This window comes from Pholcus phalangioides, unplaced genomic scaffold, assembly GCF_987345545.1.
Source record: "Pholcus phalangioides strain wild (caught in Gottingen) unplaced genomic scaffold, Ppha-v1.0 ptg000001l_1, whole genome shotgun sequence".
Taxonomy (NCBI): domain Eukaryota; kingdom Metazoa; phylum Arthropoda; class Arachnida; order Araneae; family Pholcidae; genus Pholcus; species Pholcus phalangioides.
Genome location: NW_028301594.1, coordinates 9,769,335 through 9,787,059, shown reverse-complemented (window position 1 = coordinate 9,787,059; position 17,725 = coordinate 9,769,335). Strand labels below are relative to the sequence as shown.

At 37.3% G+C, this 17,725-nt stretch overlaps 1 protein-coding gene across 3 annotated transcripts in view; it reads right to left on the bottom strand.

Moving 5' to 3' along the window:
• The window catches only part of LOC149089835 (uncharacterized), a 58,691-nt gene extending 46,555 nt beyond the window's left edge, over positions 1-12,136 (bottom strand). Inside the window, exon 1 of one of the 3 annotated variants that reach the window (XR_016195112.1) lies at positions 11,924-12,136. Coding sequence is in view for 2 of the 3 variants with exons in the window: in XM_089250359.1 (XP_089106485.1) it covers positions 11,924-12,004 (81 nt within the window). In the remaining variant the exon portion in view is untranslated. Of the gene's footprint in view, positions 1-7,359; positions 7,498-11,923 lie in introns of those variants that run through there. The other 2 variants (XM_089250359.1, XM_089250436.1) reach the window with 2 other exon arrangements.
• Positions 12,137-17,725: the final 5,589 nt, after the last annotated feature.

Genomic DNA, 17,725 nt, shown 5'->3' with positions numbered 1-17,725 from the left:
ATGGCCAATTATCGCCAAAAATGATGTAGTAATCGAGGGTGACAACTATTGCTGAAATAACAGAAAAGTCGCTAATCGCGAAAAATGAATGCAAGTTTTTTTTTTTCCTCAACGTGAAACTTATTGAAACCCTACGACACAAAGTTATGTGTGTATTCATCAAACTTCCTCTAATTTTATTTGGGAATTACAATTAGTCACCAGTAAAAGTGATAAAAATATAGTGAAAGTTAATCAAACTTTCTTTATCGAGACGATTAGTGATTATGCATAACCACCGGCGTATCACTTTTGGTAATTAAAATGCATAGGAACCAATAGCAAAGAAGCCAAAACGTCGTATAAATGAGATTCCATTGCATACCGTTACTCCCCGTTAGCGGATAAAATTTTTGGTCCCATGGGTGTCTGTTATCGAGAGGTTCTTATATTCGGAGCAATTAGGCCAAACGCACGTGAACGGATAGCATGAGAGAAATAAAAAGCACTCTTAGCTAATTAGAGACTAACTATTATTATATCTGTAACATTGCATGTGCGCAAGAGTTTGAAGTTTTCATTTCAAGAGCTTCGCAAAAAAAAAGTCTTATATTTAATCATCTTTTTTTAAAAAAAACTAATTTAAATAGAGACTATAGACTACGTCATATGGCGTTTTCCTTTATAATCTCGCGCAGCTCATGTTTGTTTAGAATCAGCGCTGCCGGTCGTGACGTCATTACTAATGTGCTCTACATGCTAGATCAGCGGTTCTCAACCGGTGCTCCGCAGAGCCCTTGGGGCTCCATGCGCACTCTGCAGGGGCTCCGCGGCCGCTTGAGGAAAATAAAAAAAAAACTAAAATTTTAACAAATAATTATAAATATTTTTAAATAGTAAAAATAAATCAGTAACTTTGATGAGAATAATTAAGAAATGGGCCTATACGGGGATCCGCCATAGAATTTTTTTACTAGAAAGCGAGTCAAAAAAGGTTCAGAACCGCTGTGCTAGATGAATATTTTAATTTATAGTCGTATCACATAATGTTATTTCTCTGAGGTGGGAAGATGATTTTAATCGTTGATTTGAAGAATAGAAAGTGTCAAGTTGGCTTCGTTGTAAACACGTGGAAGACCGAGATATTTTTGCAAATAAAAAAAAGTCGGGACGGCCAGAGGACGTATGGTCACATTATCTATGAGGACACATCCAGCCATTGCGGAAAAACCATAGATCTTTATTTCTCCTCTCTAAGATCCCGCAGTTTTTTAGAATCTCATTATGAATTAAGAATGTTAATTCGAAAAATACCGAGAAATAACATTAAAAATTCGAGAAATACATAGGCTCGAATGCATCCGATACGCTTTTATCGGTTATTTTCTCAAGTTTTCTAAAACATCTTTAACAAACTTTTATATTGTATAATCCTGGCTTCTTTTTTTTCTAAGAAGAAAAAATAAAATGGTTGAGATAGGGAGAGTATATATACCGCGCTTTTGAACGGAATTAATCATTGCGCGTATATAGAACTAACGTTGCCAGTTAACTATGTTCCAACCTAGAACCAGAATCAAAAGTTTACCGGTGATGGCGGGCCATTACCCATTAGTCACCGTACGGGCTGGGGTCCCTTGGGGACCCTCGGTGAAGGGATAGGCAAGAGAGTAATGTATATTATGTAAAAGTGAGTGAATGCAGGGGCGTAGCCAGAAATTTCGTTCGGAGGGGGGTGGACCGCTTTCATTTCGGGGGGGGGGACCAAAGTGACAGAACAATGGATTTGGGCATCTTTTTCCCTTTTTTCGGTCATTTTCTCACATTTCGGGGGGGGGACCAGACCCCCAAGTCCCCCTCCCCCCTCGCTACGCCCTTGAATGAATGCGCTCGAGAATAAATGACAAAGTAGGGTATTTTTTTTTTTTTTGGTGATTGGTTCATGGCTTTTCGAATTCAATTTCATAATTTTTTGCAAAAGTTAGTTTCGCAGATACAGCAGCTAAGATGCCGGCCATGGCCCCCCCCACATCCTGTAGCGGGGCCCCTAGGCTGGAATCTTTTGCGGGCCCCTTCTGTAGTTCATTTATAGCATGAAAAAGCAAAAAAAATTATAACCGTCCCGGGCCCCAGGGCTGGAGCCCTGTCAGCGCCCCCTATGTGGGGGCCATGATGCCGGCACACCCTCAGTAGTTAGTAGTAGTCAACAGGAAAGTGAGACAGAAATAAAGCTGTGAAGATGTGGGTACTATGCTATTGGTATAATTAGAGCTCGGATTATATGCAAATGCATATGTGCATATGCATTTGCATATTCTGGCCCTTTCTTTTAGCATTAATTCATACAAATGAATAAAATCAAAGAATTTTCAGTACAAGTGCATATTTTTGAAGATTTATTTAAGCTCACTCAATTTTTTTTAAATAATTTTTCAAATAAATATTGTTCACAATATTTTCATAACAGCCGGATTTTTTTTCCCGCAGGTGAAATTTAGTGAATTAATACATAAATACAAGTATTTTACGAATGTTAACCGTTTTATTGTAAGGCTATTTCTAGAGATATGCCAAAGTGTTAATTTTATTATGCCAGACTAAAAAATATGTAGAAGTTATTTGCATATATGCGGGTATATATGTATATATGAGGGGATATTTTTTTGTAAATGAAATACATATGCACTAAGAAATAGAAAAGATGCATTTTGAAAAACATCTTTTTTTTTTGCATGGTGATTTATTTCAATGCATGTTTTCTCAGTTTTTGTACATATTTCGGAATTTTTTACTTTTTCAAGATTTCTAGTTTACATATCTGGGGTGTTTAATGCATATTTTGGAATTTTTAGTGCACATTTTGGAATTTTTAGTGCTTTTTTGCATTTTGAAGTGCTTTTTTTGCATTTTCAAGTGCATATTTTTGCATTTTCAAGTGCATATTTTTGCATTTTCAAGTGCATATTTTTGCATTTTCAAGTGTATATTTTTGCATTTTCAAGTGCATATTTTTGCATTTTCAAGTGCATATTTTTGCATTTTCAAGTGCATATTTTTGCATTTTCAAGTGTATATTTTTGCATTTTCAAGTGCTTATTTGCATATTTTTAGGTAATATTTTGCCACTATTTTAGTGCATATAATCCGGGCTCTAGGTATAATGTTCCAACCTCAAGGCGTTTGAGGGTCACCAAGCGGTTTTCCGCTTGAGTTGAAATTTTGCACAGATAGTTTTTTGTGGGAAAATTTAATATAGAGATTTCTTCTCTTTTCTTTTTTTTGCTGGTAGATGGCAGCAGCGGATTCAGCATGACAAGAATATGTGCTCTATTCTATTACACAGAAAGCTGCATTAAAAGAGTTCGTAATCTTTCAAGCGGCTTTGATTACACAGGAGGAAAATTATTGAGAAATTCGTTTTTTGTTTTTTTTTCAAACTTTTAAAATTCAAATAAAATTCTAACGCGTGGCAAGACGTTCGAGGTCCAAGCGTGTCGTATAAATATTTCAAAGGAATTTCAAAAATTTAGGTGCAGTTATTACAGTACTAATCTTAGGGACAAGCTCAAAAACTGTGTTCAGAAAATTGCGTTCAAAGTGTGTTTTCTTGTAGTCAAACCTCGCTAGTGCCTCACCCGGGTAACACGTCAGTCCGCTTACCGAGTTACTTTTTGGATATCCCAATTATCCTCTATGGCAGGGGTTCTCAAACTGTGCGCCGCGGAGCGATGAGACCCCTGGGTTTTTCGGAAATATTCTTCGTTAAAGCTGTGAGGGGCCGGCGGATAAGCATTGAACAGGGGAAAGGGACGCCTCGCAGGCCCGTAGCCAGAAATTTTGTTCGGGGGGGGGGGGGACCAAAGTGATAGAACAATAGATTTGGCCATTTCCCTCCCCCCCTTTTTTTCCGTCATTTTCTCACATTTTGGGGGGGGCGCAGACCCCCAAGTCTCCCTCCCCTCGCTACGGCCTTGACATACGTGTGGAAAAAGATTGAAACTCCCCTGCTCTGTGGGGGTTCTAATGTTAGTAAACTCCTGATAATGCGTCACTGCACTCCGCTTCGCTTAAGAAGTCACTTTTTTTTTAAAGCACTCGTGGGAAAATCACCATTCAAATCGGAAACGCTTCGTGCAATATGAGTCCAACGTTCATTCTTTATCACGTCAAAGATTTACCTAACATAAGGCCGGTATTACACTATGAAACTTTGATAAAAATTATTTTATAAAATTTGAAAAATGTAACCAATAAGCACATCTGTTACATTCGAGCGAACTCAACTAATCCGCCTATTGGTTGCGTTTTTCAAGTTTTATGAACGTTTTCTGGACTTGCCCATGCCCGTAGAAACAACATTAAAATTAAAAACAAAATAATAAATTCTATTTTTCCTTGCAAATAACCTATTTAAAAAAAATCAAATTTATGGCATAAGTGGAATGAATGAAATTTTTGTTCTGCAAATTAAGTTTCGAATCTCACACGTTCATGAAATAAGAAAAAAAAAATCAAGTGTTTTCATGTAAGAAAAATGTTTTTCTAATTAATAAAACTGATGTTCCAATTGGGAACATTGGTCGTAAAAACAAATCTTAGCTGCACGATTGTAATGTAGCTGGACATCTCTCTCTCTAAGGCTGAGATTACACTATAAAAGTTTTGTAAAAGCTCTTTGATAAAACTCGAAAAACTCAACCAATTGGATCGCCGGTTGCATTTGCTCGAATGTAACCGATGCCCTTATTGGTTGAATTTTTTCAGTTTTATGAAAGATCTTTTATCAAAATTTTAAACTGTAATCGCGGCCTAAGGCGATGATGTATAAAACTTCAATAAACATTCTTTTATAAAATTTGAAAAATTAAACCAATAAGATTACCGGTTGCATTCGCTCGAATGTAACCTATGAGCTTTATTGGTTGGATTTTTCAAGTTTCATAAAAGGAATTTTATCAAAATTTTATAGTGTAATCCCGGCCTAAGCCTGTGTTCACCTAAGGTCGGGATTACACTATGAAAGTTTTCTAAAAGTTCTTTTATAAAATTTGAAAAATTCAATAAATAAGATTATCGGTTGAATTTGCTCGAATGTAACCTATGAGCTTTATTGGTTGGATTTTTCAAGTTCTATAAAATAATTGTATAGTGTTGTCCCGGCCTAAGTGCCAGAATGTTCGTTCACCTTTAAAGACAAAGCAGGATTATAGTGGAGGAATATGAAAAAAATCTACCTATTAAGAAAATTTGTATTGGGACTGGAAAGCACAAGAGAGACAGAGAGACTTCCTATTTCTATCTTCTTTGGAGATTCACACAAACAAAACTCGCCAGTGCTTTTTCAGTGAAAAATGAACAATTTCTCTTTTTTCGAGCCCATAAAGAATATTTTATTTTAATTTATGACGTTCCGAAATTATTAAAAACTGCCATCAAAGACGACAATACTTTGGTTTCCATAAACAGGAGGGGGGGGAGGAATTTCCGAATTCTTAAAAATTCGCAAAAGGGTAATATTTTGTGTTGTTCAAATGCGTAATTATGTAGCAAATAAACATTAATTGACTAAAGAAATAGTCCAAGTAATCAATTTTCATTTACGAACTCGTTCGAATAACTAAAATTTGTTGTATTTTTTTCTGCGTGAATTCATCAATAGGGAGACGGGAATCAGCGCAGCCATGGCTTACTCCGTTTAACGAGTCATTCCGCTTACGATGTAATTCATTTGGTCTCCCAAGAATGATTCATCAACAATTTGGGGTCTAGGCCCGAGCCTCTGACTCGGTTTGCCGTTTTTGTTCAAGGGAACTAAGTCAGAGTCAGACTCGGCTTAACTTTTAACTCTAGTAGCTATAAATGGCTGAATATATATGTTCCCAGTGTTTTTAAACATAATCTATGAATCTTCTATAGTTTCAAAAAAAAATATATATAGATATATATATTTATAGATGGCATCAGAGCCAACGGATGTAGCTTTATGAAATGATGTATAAGTATAATTGAGACACATTTGTCTTCCTAGATTAGGTAGCCATGTTTGTTGATGACAAGATGATTTTTTTTTAATAAAAACCCTTTTTAGATATTTTTACAACATTTGGATAAGTTTTTACTCAGAATTGTTTGAAATTTTATGTTAAAAAATTATTTTTTCCTTTGCGGAACTTTTTTTAAAACTCTAAAACATACTTTTTTAATTATTTCTCATTAAATATTAATTACTATTACCTTTAAATAACTGCTATATTATGAAAGAAAAGAATTTGAAATTTCTAGTTAAGAAAAAACTGTTGAGATGTATATATTCTAAGTATTTTTAAAAAAATCATGAAAAGTACCAAAATCCCTCAGTCCACAGGAACAAACATAATAGTTGAAATAGCTCAGACCAGACACGAAAGTGTTAACGAGGTTTGACTGTATACAATTTACACTGAAACTCATTTTTTCTCGATTTTAGAAGAAAAAATTGACTGATTGATACGAAATTTCTTACATTCGGTTTGTTTCAAAATGGAGTAAAGTAGTTTATAAATAGAGCCCGGAATTTCGTTAACTAAAAATGGTCAAAAAAAAGACATAATCAATGGAGAAAAAAAGGAAAAGTAACCAAAAGTTACGATATATATATTAAGGGGACGAAAAATGGCTAAAAAATTGATTGCACACACTGAAACCACTGTTTCATCAATAAATTGTGACAACTGCATTATTAGCCACACACACAAAACTCCAGGTTAAGAGACCTGGAGGAGGAGAGGCTTTCTGGTGAGAATAGGCTGATCATATTCACTTGAGAAAATTACGGGATATTTGGGCTTCCAAAATACGGGAAAATACGGGACATGGGCCAATTAACGCCAAAAATGATACCAAAAGTAATCAAGGTTGCCAACTATTGGTGAAATCACAGAAAAGTCGCTAAAAATGAAGCGCTACTGCAAATTGCAGTGAATTAAAGGAAAAAGCCAAATATTTTAGATGAAAATATTTTTATTGAAAGTCGTAATTATATCGTAATTTAATTTCTGAGTTGGGAAGATAATTTCAATCGTTGATTTGAAAAAATAAAAATTCAAGTTAGCTTCGTTGAAAATACGTAAAAAACCGGGACACATTTTCACAAACAAAATCGGGACGGCAAGAAACCCGGAGTGTCTCTCGAGAAACACAGGACATATATAGCTCCAAAATCATTTAAAAAAATTGCTAAACGTTTGCTGACACAGCTCAAACAACGTAGATTAATAACGCGACTAAATGAGTCGGTCAATTATAACGGCCGAGATATACGATCCTGGCACGGGGCCGTAATCTGTGTGTCTCGATCGTTGTTTATGAATTTAAAATGATATAAATAATGCTCACACGTACGTCTTTGTATATTTCATCCTCGGTCGTCGGACGAGATTCACCACCTCCCATTATACAAAATCGTATTATAAAACACAGAAAAAATAAGTCAGCACGCAGCTATGCTCTCTCTCTCTCTCTCTCGATATGTATGAAATGAAACAGGTAAAAAATTGCAAGAGATAAAACTTGTTTTGTTAATCGGTTGAGGCCTTACTGTGTGGTTGAGGCACGACTGATAAGCTTTTTTCGACTGTTTGACAAAAAAGAACATTTTTTTCCCCTTTTCCATCGAGGAAGGAATTCTTTTACCTTTTATGTCAATGAGTCAAAATGTCACCAAATATTGAATTACATACAGTCAAATTCGGCTATAACGACCTTGGTTGTAACAACACTTCAACTACAACGTCAACATTCGGAGGTCGGAACTGATCCCCCCCCCCCATAGAGAATAATGTTAATGAACCTTGTTTGTAGCGTCGATGGAAAATTAACAACCTCGGATATAACGGCAAATTTTTCGTCACTTTTGTTTCTGTTTCAATGGCGTTTCCCCTCAAGAAAATTCTTAGGCTGGGATTATACTATCAATATTTGGTAAAAGTTCATTGTTAAAACTAGAAAAATGCAACCAATAAGCGCATTAATTATATTCGAACGGATGTAACCAATAGACATATTGGTTGGTTAGTTTTCGTTTTTTTTTTCAAGTTTTAATACAAATACAAATACAAATACAACGCCACAACAGGCAAAATGCCCAACGAGGTGGCTGATAAAAAGATGCCCATAAAAATATGGTTGTCATATGTTTCAAAAATACAGCAACCCAATTAAAAATGCAATTAACACAAATTACAAACAATATATACACATGATAAAATATTATACAATGCCCATAAAGAATACTTATGGTTGTCTTATTCTAAGAATGGATAGCTTCTCGATTTACCCCAACATGTTTATCGTATTTCTTTTTAAACGTGTCAATTGTGTTACAATTTACTACCTCCGGGGGTAAGCTATTCCATTTATTAACAACCCTATTGGAGAAAAATTCCCTGCGACATCATAACCTTGCATTGTCCCTCACCAATCGATACTGGTGTCCCCTTGTAAAAGCAGTCGATTGGCGGTGTACTAAAAGTTCATGGTCGATCCTATCCATCCCATTGAAAATTTTGAACACTTCGATCATATCTCCTCGACACCTGCGTTCATCCAATGTAAACATATTCAAAAAATGAAGTCTTTCTTCATAACTCAAGCCCTGTGTGCCAATAAGGACACGCGTAGCTCTTCTCTGCACCCCTTCAACCAAGTCTATGTCCCTCTGTAGGTATGGTCTCCAAAACCTTACAGCATACTCCAGTCCAGGGCGAACTAAGCCTCGAAAAAGCGGAAGAATGACTTTAGGGGAACGCGAAGAGACCTTTTTGAAAATGAGACCAAGCATTCTATTCGCTTTTTTGACAACCGCTGAACAATGTTCAGAAAACTTAAGTCGCTCGTCAATGAGAATTCCCAAATCGGTGACTCTAGTTGCATCCGGGATAGTGACACCATTCAACTCGTAAGAGAACCGTGGGTTGTTCGAACCAAAATGAGCGACCATGCACTTATCTACGCTAAACGTCATGCTCCATTCATTTGCCCATGCTGCAATCTTGTTTAAGTTGGTCTGGAGCAACTCCCTATCGCTTTCATTTCCGATTACCCCCATTAGCTTCACATCATCTGCGAATTTGCTAGTAATTCCATTGATACCCTGATCGAGTTTGTCGATAAAAAGTGAAAAAAGTATGGGGCCAAGGACACTTCCCTGAGGAACTCCACTTGTGACGTCTGTCCAACCAGAGAATTCCCCGTTCACCATAACTCGTTGCGACCTATCTCTTAACCACGATTCTATCCAATTCAGCAAGTTGCCCCCAATTCCAATCTCGTGTAAACGCTTCAAGAGTTTGCCATGTTGGACCCGATCGAATGCCTTCTGGAAATCAAGGTAAACAACGTCGACATTTTTGCTCTTACCCAAAGCCTTAGTCACGTAATCATAGAAGCAAAGGAGGTTAGTTACACATGACTTCCCCTTCCTGAACCCATGCTGATTATCCGACAATACATTATTCTCGTCTATCCACTTCACAAACTGCCTTTTGATGATAATTTCCAAAATTTTCGAGAGGGAGCTCGTCAAACTCACTGGACGATAATTAGACACCACTTCTCTACTACCCTTCTTAAATATCGGAACAACGTTAGCCAGTTTCCAATCTCTCGGGACGATACCCTCAGCAACACTACTCCTGTATATCTGTGCGACTGGCCCCAACAATTCATTAGCACCTTCCCTGAGAACCCTGGGATAGATATCATCTGGTCCTGGTGCTTTGCTTGCACATACATTTCTTAGAAGATTTAGGACCTCCACGTCTTCCACTTGAATATCGTTGAGCGTTTTATTACCCCATGCAACACCCGTATATCGAATATCACACCCGTATATCGAATATCAACACCCGTATATCGAATATTTTATAAAGGAGATTTTATAAAATTTTTATAATGTAATTCTGGCTTCAAGATCTAATCACATTCTGGGAATGTTGGTCTGTTGTTTTATTTGTACGTAACATTGGATAAAACATTAATTACATGTTTGTTGACGCTTCGACTTGCGCTTGGAAATGACCGCTATACAAAAAATTTCCGCGTATTTTACCCTAACCAACTTTCTCTTATGAAAATGTCCCGTTTTTTCAACGAATCTTGAAAATTTTTCATCTTTACTAAAATCAGGAATGAAGGTAATTTGCATAATTAATGAATTACTTTATAATGAACGTGACTATAAAATATAATATTCATTTCAAACATTTACCAAGTTAATTTTTTCCCCATGAAATACATTTTAACAGACTTATTGTATTACTGTATTTCTTACCGAAGGTTATTTACAAGCGATATCTGGCGATTTCACTGACATTTGGTAACATGTTTGATGAGAATCACGATGTTCCTGTTTTCCTGTATTTTTCTCTAACAAGATAACAGAGCTTCGACTGCAAAAAATTTTGATGCAAGTCTACTACAATAATATTGTTCCATATAACGTCTCACAAGTTCTCGAAATGAGCAGAGGAGAAAACAATTTGCTGGACATCACAGATTTATTCGCAGAAAACAGTTATTTTCACAAGCAGAGATACACGCTAACCAAAGAGCGACCTCAACTAAGAATTCTCGCATTGAGGTCTATATACTGTACATTGAACCTCTCTTTTACTGTTACCGGTAGGCAGTGGCGGATTAAAGTCGGTCGAGGCCCCGGGCGCAAAAGAAAATATTGGGCCTCTTAAATTAGGAAAAAGTGTGAAGTTTTGGTTTTTCGGGGTTGACCGCATCTGAAGTGTCCGTTAAGAGGGGGTTTTACTGTATTCTTATTCAATAATAATTAAATTAGAATTAAATTCGAATTTTTCCATCTCCAGTGGTCTGACATGTTTTACTAATGCGATATTATTAATTGGCCGTGTCATTTTAATAAATCTTTCTTTTCCCCACTCTGAAATCAGAATTCCCGTTAACTCGAACTAACGGTATCTCGAAGTTCTTTTGTCGGCCGCTGCGCATTCGAGATTTGATTGTATTTAAATATTCTTCTACTATTCGTATATGTTGCTACCTGCTGTGCTATTTCCACTTTTGTAAAGCAGTCTATTCCGATGGAATACGTTTCTCATTTCTACTGCAAATTTAGCCAATGTTTAAATGTTCCCTTTTAAAAATAAACTCCTCAAATATCAATGGTGTCATAACAGTTTTACATCATGGCGGACAAAGAATTAATTCAGAAAAATTAGAATTCCCTACATAAGCTACAAGACGAGCGCCTAAGGTCTATTTTATCTGCGACTCATCCACGGCAATGGAAGCAATTTATCATATTTATCGGTACGAAATGACAATTATTCATGATAACCGGCGAATGTGATGATTTCGTGTGATTTATCATGTTTACCATTTTATCAACGACCGCTTGATAAAATGGTACCATAATCACCGATAAAAGGGATAAATTTGTGTGGAGATTTATCAAACTCACCAGAATGGTCAGCGATTATGCATAATTTAACCGGATTTACCCTTAACATATTTTTTTAATTCCCATCTTTTGTGAAGAGTCTGCCTGAATGCAGGCTGTAATGCCCGGGGGCCTATGATGCAGGCTGTATGCGCATCATGGGCCCCAGGGCCAAGTGATTTTTCTGAGGCTCTACCAGGTAAATTTTTGAAAATTTCAACCAGACCACATTTTTGTGAGGCCCTTTTCTCCTGAGGCGCCCGGGTCGTGCCTTAAGACGGCACTGGTTTCAGCCTGTTGTGCTTTGTACTTTTATATAAACAAACATGATAATACGTATCATAAAACTTCATGATAAATACGTATCAGGTATCATCAATTCCCAAGGTCGTCAAACATATACTTTTGTTGCTGATTACACGCAATATATATATATATATATATATATATAGCTTATATTTTGTGATAATATTATCGTTGGATAATAATACTTACGTTTATTTCAACGTCTGCTACAGCCTGACGAGAGTCACCACTTCCCATTCTCGAGTCCTTGAATAAAATGACCATAAGCATGCGACCCAGAGTTGCCAGGTCCTAAAAAAATTTCCAGCCAAAATCCTCTTCAAAAATAGCCAAAAAGTAGCCCAAAATATTTGAACTTGTGCTGCCATCTATGAAGCAACAAGCGAGCTACAGTTTGACTATATTCTAGCCTGCAAAGGTGTGGCTTATAGCACTCTTTGCTTGTTTTAGTCACTATAACTCCCTCCCACTTTTCACTTTTTCGTAAAAAATATGTTTTTTTACCGAATAAATTGATTTTGAAAAGTTGCGAAAGTCAGGGCTACGCATTCTCTCTCCTGGAAAAACGGCCCAGAGATGGCCTGGAGTCGGACCGTCTTAAAAGCATCAAGAGCCCCCAGGCAAATTGATTTTGCTCAGCCCTCTATCCAGACTGCAAATGCCTACTTACCAATTCACATGCTTAATCTCGCAAATCTTAACCACATCTCATTTTTATCCCCCCCCCCCCCCCCCCCCCCGCTGTTCATTCAAGGCCTGCGTGACGTGCCCGGGTTGGCCCATGCGTCAAGACGGCACTGCCTCAAATTGTGCATAGCTGCCTACGAGATTTTAAAAATTAGGTATGGTCCCAGACCAGATGCATTTCAAAAATAAATTTTTGAAATGCAGTGTGAAATCAAGTCTCTTGAAATGTTTATACTAAAAAGATTTTAACAAGTACTACACTTTGTTTTAAGAATTTTTCAAACCAATATACCTTTTCTCTTGGTTTATACTTAACGTGTAAATTACATTCAGGCCTACTTTTTAATTTAGTGATATGTGTGTTATAATCTACCTCCAGTTTATCTGAAATATTGCACTGTGGAATCAATTTCCCCCAATAAGACACAACAAACCCCAAATTTAATTAACGGACCCAACTTCGGATTAAATGGATTGTATCCGGTTAATGCAGGATAAATAAACTTCCCAATTTTTGACCATCTAATCGTAATAACGCAAAAAACAAAAATTAATTAAGGAGATTCCACCGGAAGAGTAAACAAAAAGTTCACGTTACAAAAGATCTATACATCAAAAAATAGTGTAAATATTCTATTCCGTTACTATCGACAATATTTATGAAGTCCCAGTAAAGCATTGCAGGTATTTAGTCTGAAAAGGAAAAATCTGATTTTAACGAGAAACCATATGCTGTGTGTGTGTGTGTGTGTGTGTGCTCTCTCTCTCTCTCTCTCTCTCTCTAGTCCGTTAAATCGAATGTACATATACAATCCTTTCCGTCAGATACTTCTGACACGTTGAAGTGCTGTAAATCGAATCTTGCTACATTTTCCTTCAACTTACCCTCCCTTTGATGCCTTCTGTGACTTCGGTCGCAAATACTACGGTTTTTATTTCAGTCGCAAATGTCCCGGTCGCAAATAAGACATAATAAATGACCGTGGTGCGACAAAAATTATCAATGATCCAGGGAAAATTTTAGGCAGCGAATTATTTTCCTTCAAGTGTGACCTTCGGGAGATAGGTTAGTTTTATTCTACTGTTGCTAGGCTAGGCTTCTCTAGATTGACACAGTGGGGTGGGGCTTCCATTGCCCCCACGGGAGGGGGGTGGGCTGACGGGGCTCTAGCCCTGGGGCCCGGGACGGTTATCATAATGTTTTTACTTTTTCACGTTATAAATTAACTACAGAAGGGGCCCGTTAAAAATCTGACCGTGGGGGCCCGCAAAAGATCCCAGTCTAGGGGCCCCGCTACAGGATGTGGGGGCCATGGGGGCTTCAGCTGGGTGCTGTCGTTAAGTCGCACTAAAGTCCTGCGGACGAAGGCTATAGCTCTGTAGCTTTAGCAAAAACAACACGATGGACGAGGGAGGGGTGGCACCCACCCCGCAAACCTGGCTCCGCTGGCAATTCATTATATTGGAAATATAATGAGAAATATTATGTGAAATTAAATTTTTGTTTTCAAAGTAATGCAAGAAAATATTTGCAAAAGCACTTGAAAAACAATTCTCCATGGGAATCCCTGTGGTTTGACATTATTGTTGATGATAATGCCAGATTTGCTGTTGTCAATTTCTTAAAGAATATTGTGAAGCAATTCGAAGAATTTAAAACCAATTTTATGATTGTAGCTATTTCTGTTGCATGTCACAAATCTGAATTTAATTGGATTTTTGTGAAATTTGACAGTAGCGAAAAAATATGGAAACTTAAAATTACCATTAACAATTTTCAATTTTTTTGAAATTTGCCAAGTTTCTTTTATTGATTTCTTTGATAGGTCTGTCAATTGAAGAGACTAGTATTCTCTTAGCAATACATACACTTCAATCGACATGTTTGAGAGATTTCTGTTATCCCCTCTATTCGGTTATCCGTCACAGCCCTGGTCCGGACGGTGACAGATAATTGAAGTTTTATGTATTTGATAATTTTATTTATTCTAAGATAATTTTTTCCATTAAATATGAATTTCCATTAATTGTGAAAAATTATTGTTTTTTTCATTGAACATGAATTTTCATTCATTTTGAAAGTGTTTTCACATTAAATATTAATCTTTAATTATTCTGAAATTTCTCATTATTTATGCACAATCATGAATATCGTGAAATTTTTTTTTTCACCAGTTCTGAAATTATTTCTTTCAGTAATTATGGAATCATTTCTCTCATTAATTCTAATGTTTAGAGATGACATTTTTTCGGCCCGTAATATACTGAGGAATTGAATTTTCTGGATGTTATGCCGAAACTAATATTTGGAAATAAAATCGATTTGTCTACTCCGGAAATTGAACCTGGGCCCCCTTGCATACCGGGCAAGTGCGGTAACCAATACACAAGAGACACGTTTTTCAATTCCTTATAACATGGTGATCCGGGTTCGATTCCCGGAGGAGACAAATCACTTTTCTTTCCAAATATCAGTTTCGGCATAACATCCAGAAAAATTCAATTTCTCACTACATATTTCGGGCCAAAAAATACCATTTCTTGAACAGTTTTGCCGTTCTGCACTATTCTATGCAAAATGCAGGAATTTATTATAGTGAGAACCAGGATGTTGTAGAAAATGTGGACAGAGGCCACCTCCGTGAGGATTCATCACGGAGGTGGATCATCATTATCATTCTTCACTGATTATTTTTTTTCGGGGGCGCGGTAGCCCAGGTCGACAAGATACTCACCTAAAGTACCAAAGGATGTTTAGAGGTGTCGCGAGTTCGATGCCCGGTTCGTCCTTGTCAGAAAACTTTGCTGACACAAGGGTACAACAAAAACGCCGGCAAGACCGCAGGAAAAAATTGCTACCGCAAGGAGTCCCCCATCGAGGGGTTAGCGCACCGACCCCTCAACGAGTATAAAAAACAAGCCTGCCGTTCGGAATCGGCAATAAATTGTAGGTCCCGGGCTAATTAACCCTCGTGTGCAGAAAATGACCGTGGTGCGACAAAAATGATCAAATGATCAACTATTTTTTTCGGTCATTTGATCGGTACATCTACGGCGAATTTTATTGAATTTTAGTGTGAAAGTTTCTGGGGGGGGGGGAAGCTTTTTGTGGCTAACTACTGTCGATATCGACTGTCAGATGAAGCGGGCTGACTGATAAAAAAATTTTTTCCTTTTTTTCCTTGATAAATTGTGATAATTGTATTCCAGTACTGATGTGTTTGATGCAACTGTAGTTTTACTATATTTATTGTGTCAGTACGTCTTATCGATTTCGTCTCACCGTCCCTACTAAGCTCGTATTTTTTGGCTTTTAGCATTTCAGCCAGCTTCAGTGTAGTGAAAAAAGGTATAGATATCGAGACATTTCTACCCTTGTTCTCAAATGGCTTGATCAGTTGCATCACTGTGCGATCTGAAAGAGAAAGATTCGTCCGACGCTGATCCTTCCCAAGGTTTGGAAGTCCGTTCAAAACATATTTGGTGGACCGAAAGCTGGGGGTGGACCTCAACCGCAAGCCAGAATTTTGTTCTTTTTCTGTGACATAGTTTACCCCTACAAAAATTTCGGCTACACGTTTTTCTCTTGAGCTTAAGCTTTTACTTTCCAAAAACCTTTCTTGATTCTCGTCAGAATACTGGGTATTCATCAAGTTTACAAAGAAGAAAAAATGTATTTATATATATACACGCCGTTCCCTTCATTTAAAAAAAGATAATCTCCTCGGACAATAAATTGGCGCGTTTGACCTTGAAATACCTTTATTCTTCACTATCTTCTTTACAAATGCATTTTATAGAAAGGGGCTACTTTAAGTACAATACTTATAGTTCTGGAATACAAAATATGTGAAGAAACTAAAATTTCCATGAATTAATATGACATCATGAAATGTCATGGAATTTTTTTACCGTTAGCACAAACGAAGTTTGATTTGGATCAAATTGACTCACTCCGCGGTTCTAGTGTTAATGAAAAATATTTCCAGAACTGCTGGGGGGATTCATATTTAATTGAAAGCAATTTCAAAAAATTCATGGGATAAATTATAATATTATTATCAGAGGAAATAATAATTTAAAATAATTATTATTTCACCATATGGATAACGTCGGTCGAATAATCCAACATGTTTTTTCAATATTTTGGTTTGTTTTTTTAAATTTTTTAAAATTTTTGGTTATTGTGGGAAGGTAGAACTGCATGAACTCTTCCTCCCCCCCCCCCCCGTCCATGACCCCTACAAAAGTGGGAGCTAACAGGACTCTATCCCTGAAGCCCGAGACGAATCTCATCATTTTTTTGTTTTTTCACACTATAAAGGGCCCGTGAAAATTATTGATCTGGGGGCCCTGTTCAAGCATGTGAGGGGTGTCTGCATCAAGAGGGGCATCAGGATTTCCCCAGATGCTTAGATGGGACATATTAAGTACAGCGAAACCTCGATATAACTATGTTTTGTGGACCCATAGGCGCCAAAACCTAAGGGCTGAGGCCCTTTGCCACCCCCTCCCCTCAATAAATTTGATAAGGGAGGGGGGGCCTGAGTTCCCCCTCCAATAATTTCTAAAAAAACATGCAACGCACTTTTTCTCTGCCATATACGCGCTTGATGGCCGTATTCACGGAGCGACTGTTAAACGGCCGATCGAATAACACGCGGGTGAATGCTATCGCTCATGTTACGCATGAGTTACATATATACGAGACGATCAGTCGGCGTACCTGGGGGAGGGGCATTGCACATATACCTTCACGGGGGAAGTTAAAAGGTTTCGTTTCCAGGGGCCCTTGATGGACCTTATTGCTTTCTCGCTGCTTTAAAATTGAAAATTTCCGATAGCGGAAGCTCAAGATATATCCAGTCTGGGGGCCCCATAAAAATCTTAGAATTCGGTCCCGAGTAATTATTGCGTGGGGGCGCTGGATTTTATTCGTTGTTAAAATGAATACAAATGAATGTTTGCTGTGGCCCACTGAACAATACATAACCACAACCCCATAACTATATATTAACCCCCCCGTGTATATATGGTTGGTGGCCCACAACCAACAATATATACACTGACTTTTTCTGGCTCTTCAGTGTATATATATACATTTATTTGAAAATTCGAAAATGGTTTTTTGGAAAATTTGCGTGCACACCACCCTCCTTAAGTGTAATTCTTGAATGCAATTTTTACAGGGGTATTTGATTGAAGAGCTGATCAAGTAAGTGCTCACAAGCACGAAATCTTTGATAACCATTTAGCACTCTCGGTGCTTTCCGCAAGCAACAGGTTGAAGATGGCTGGTTATTA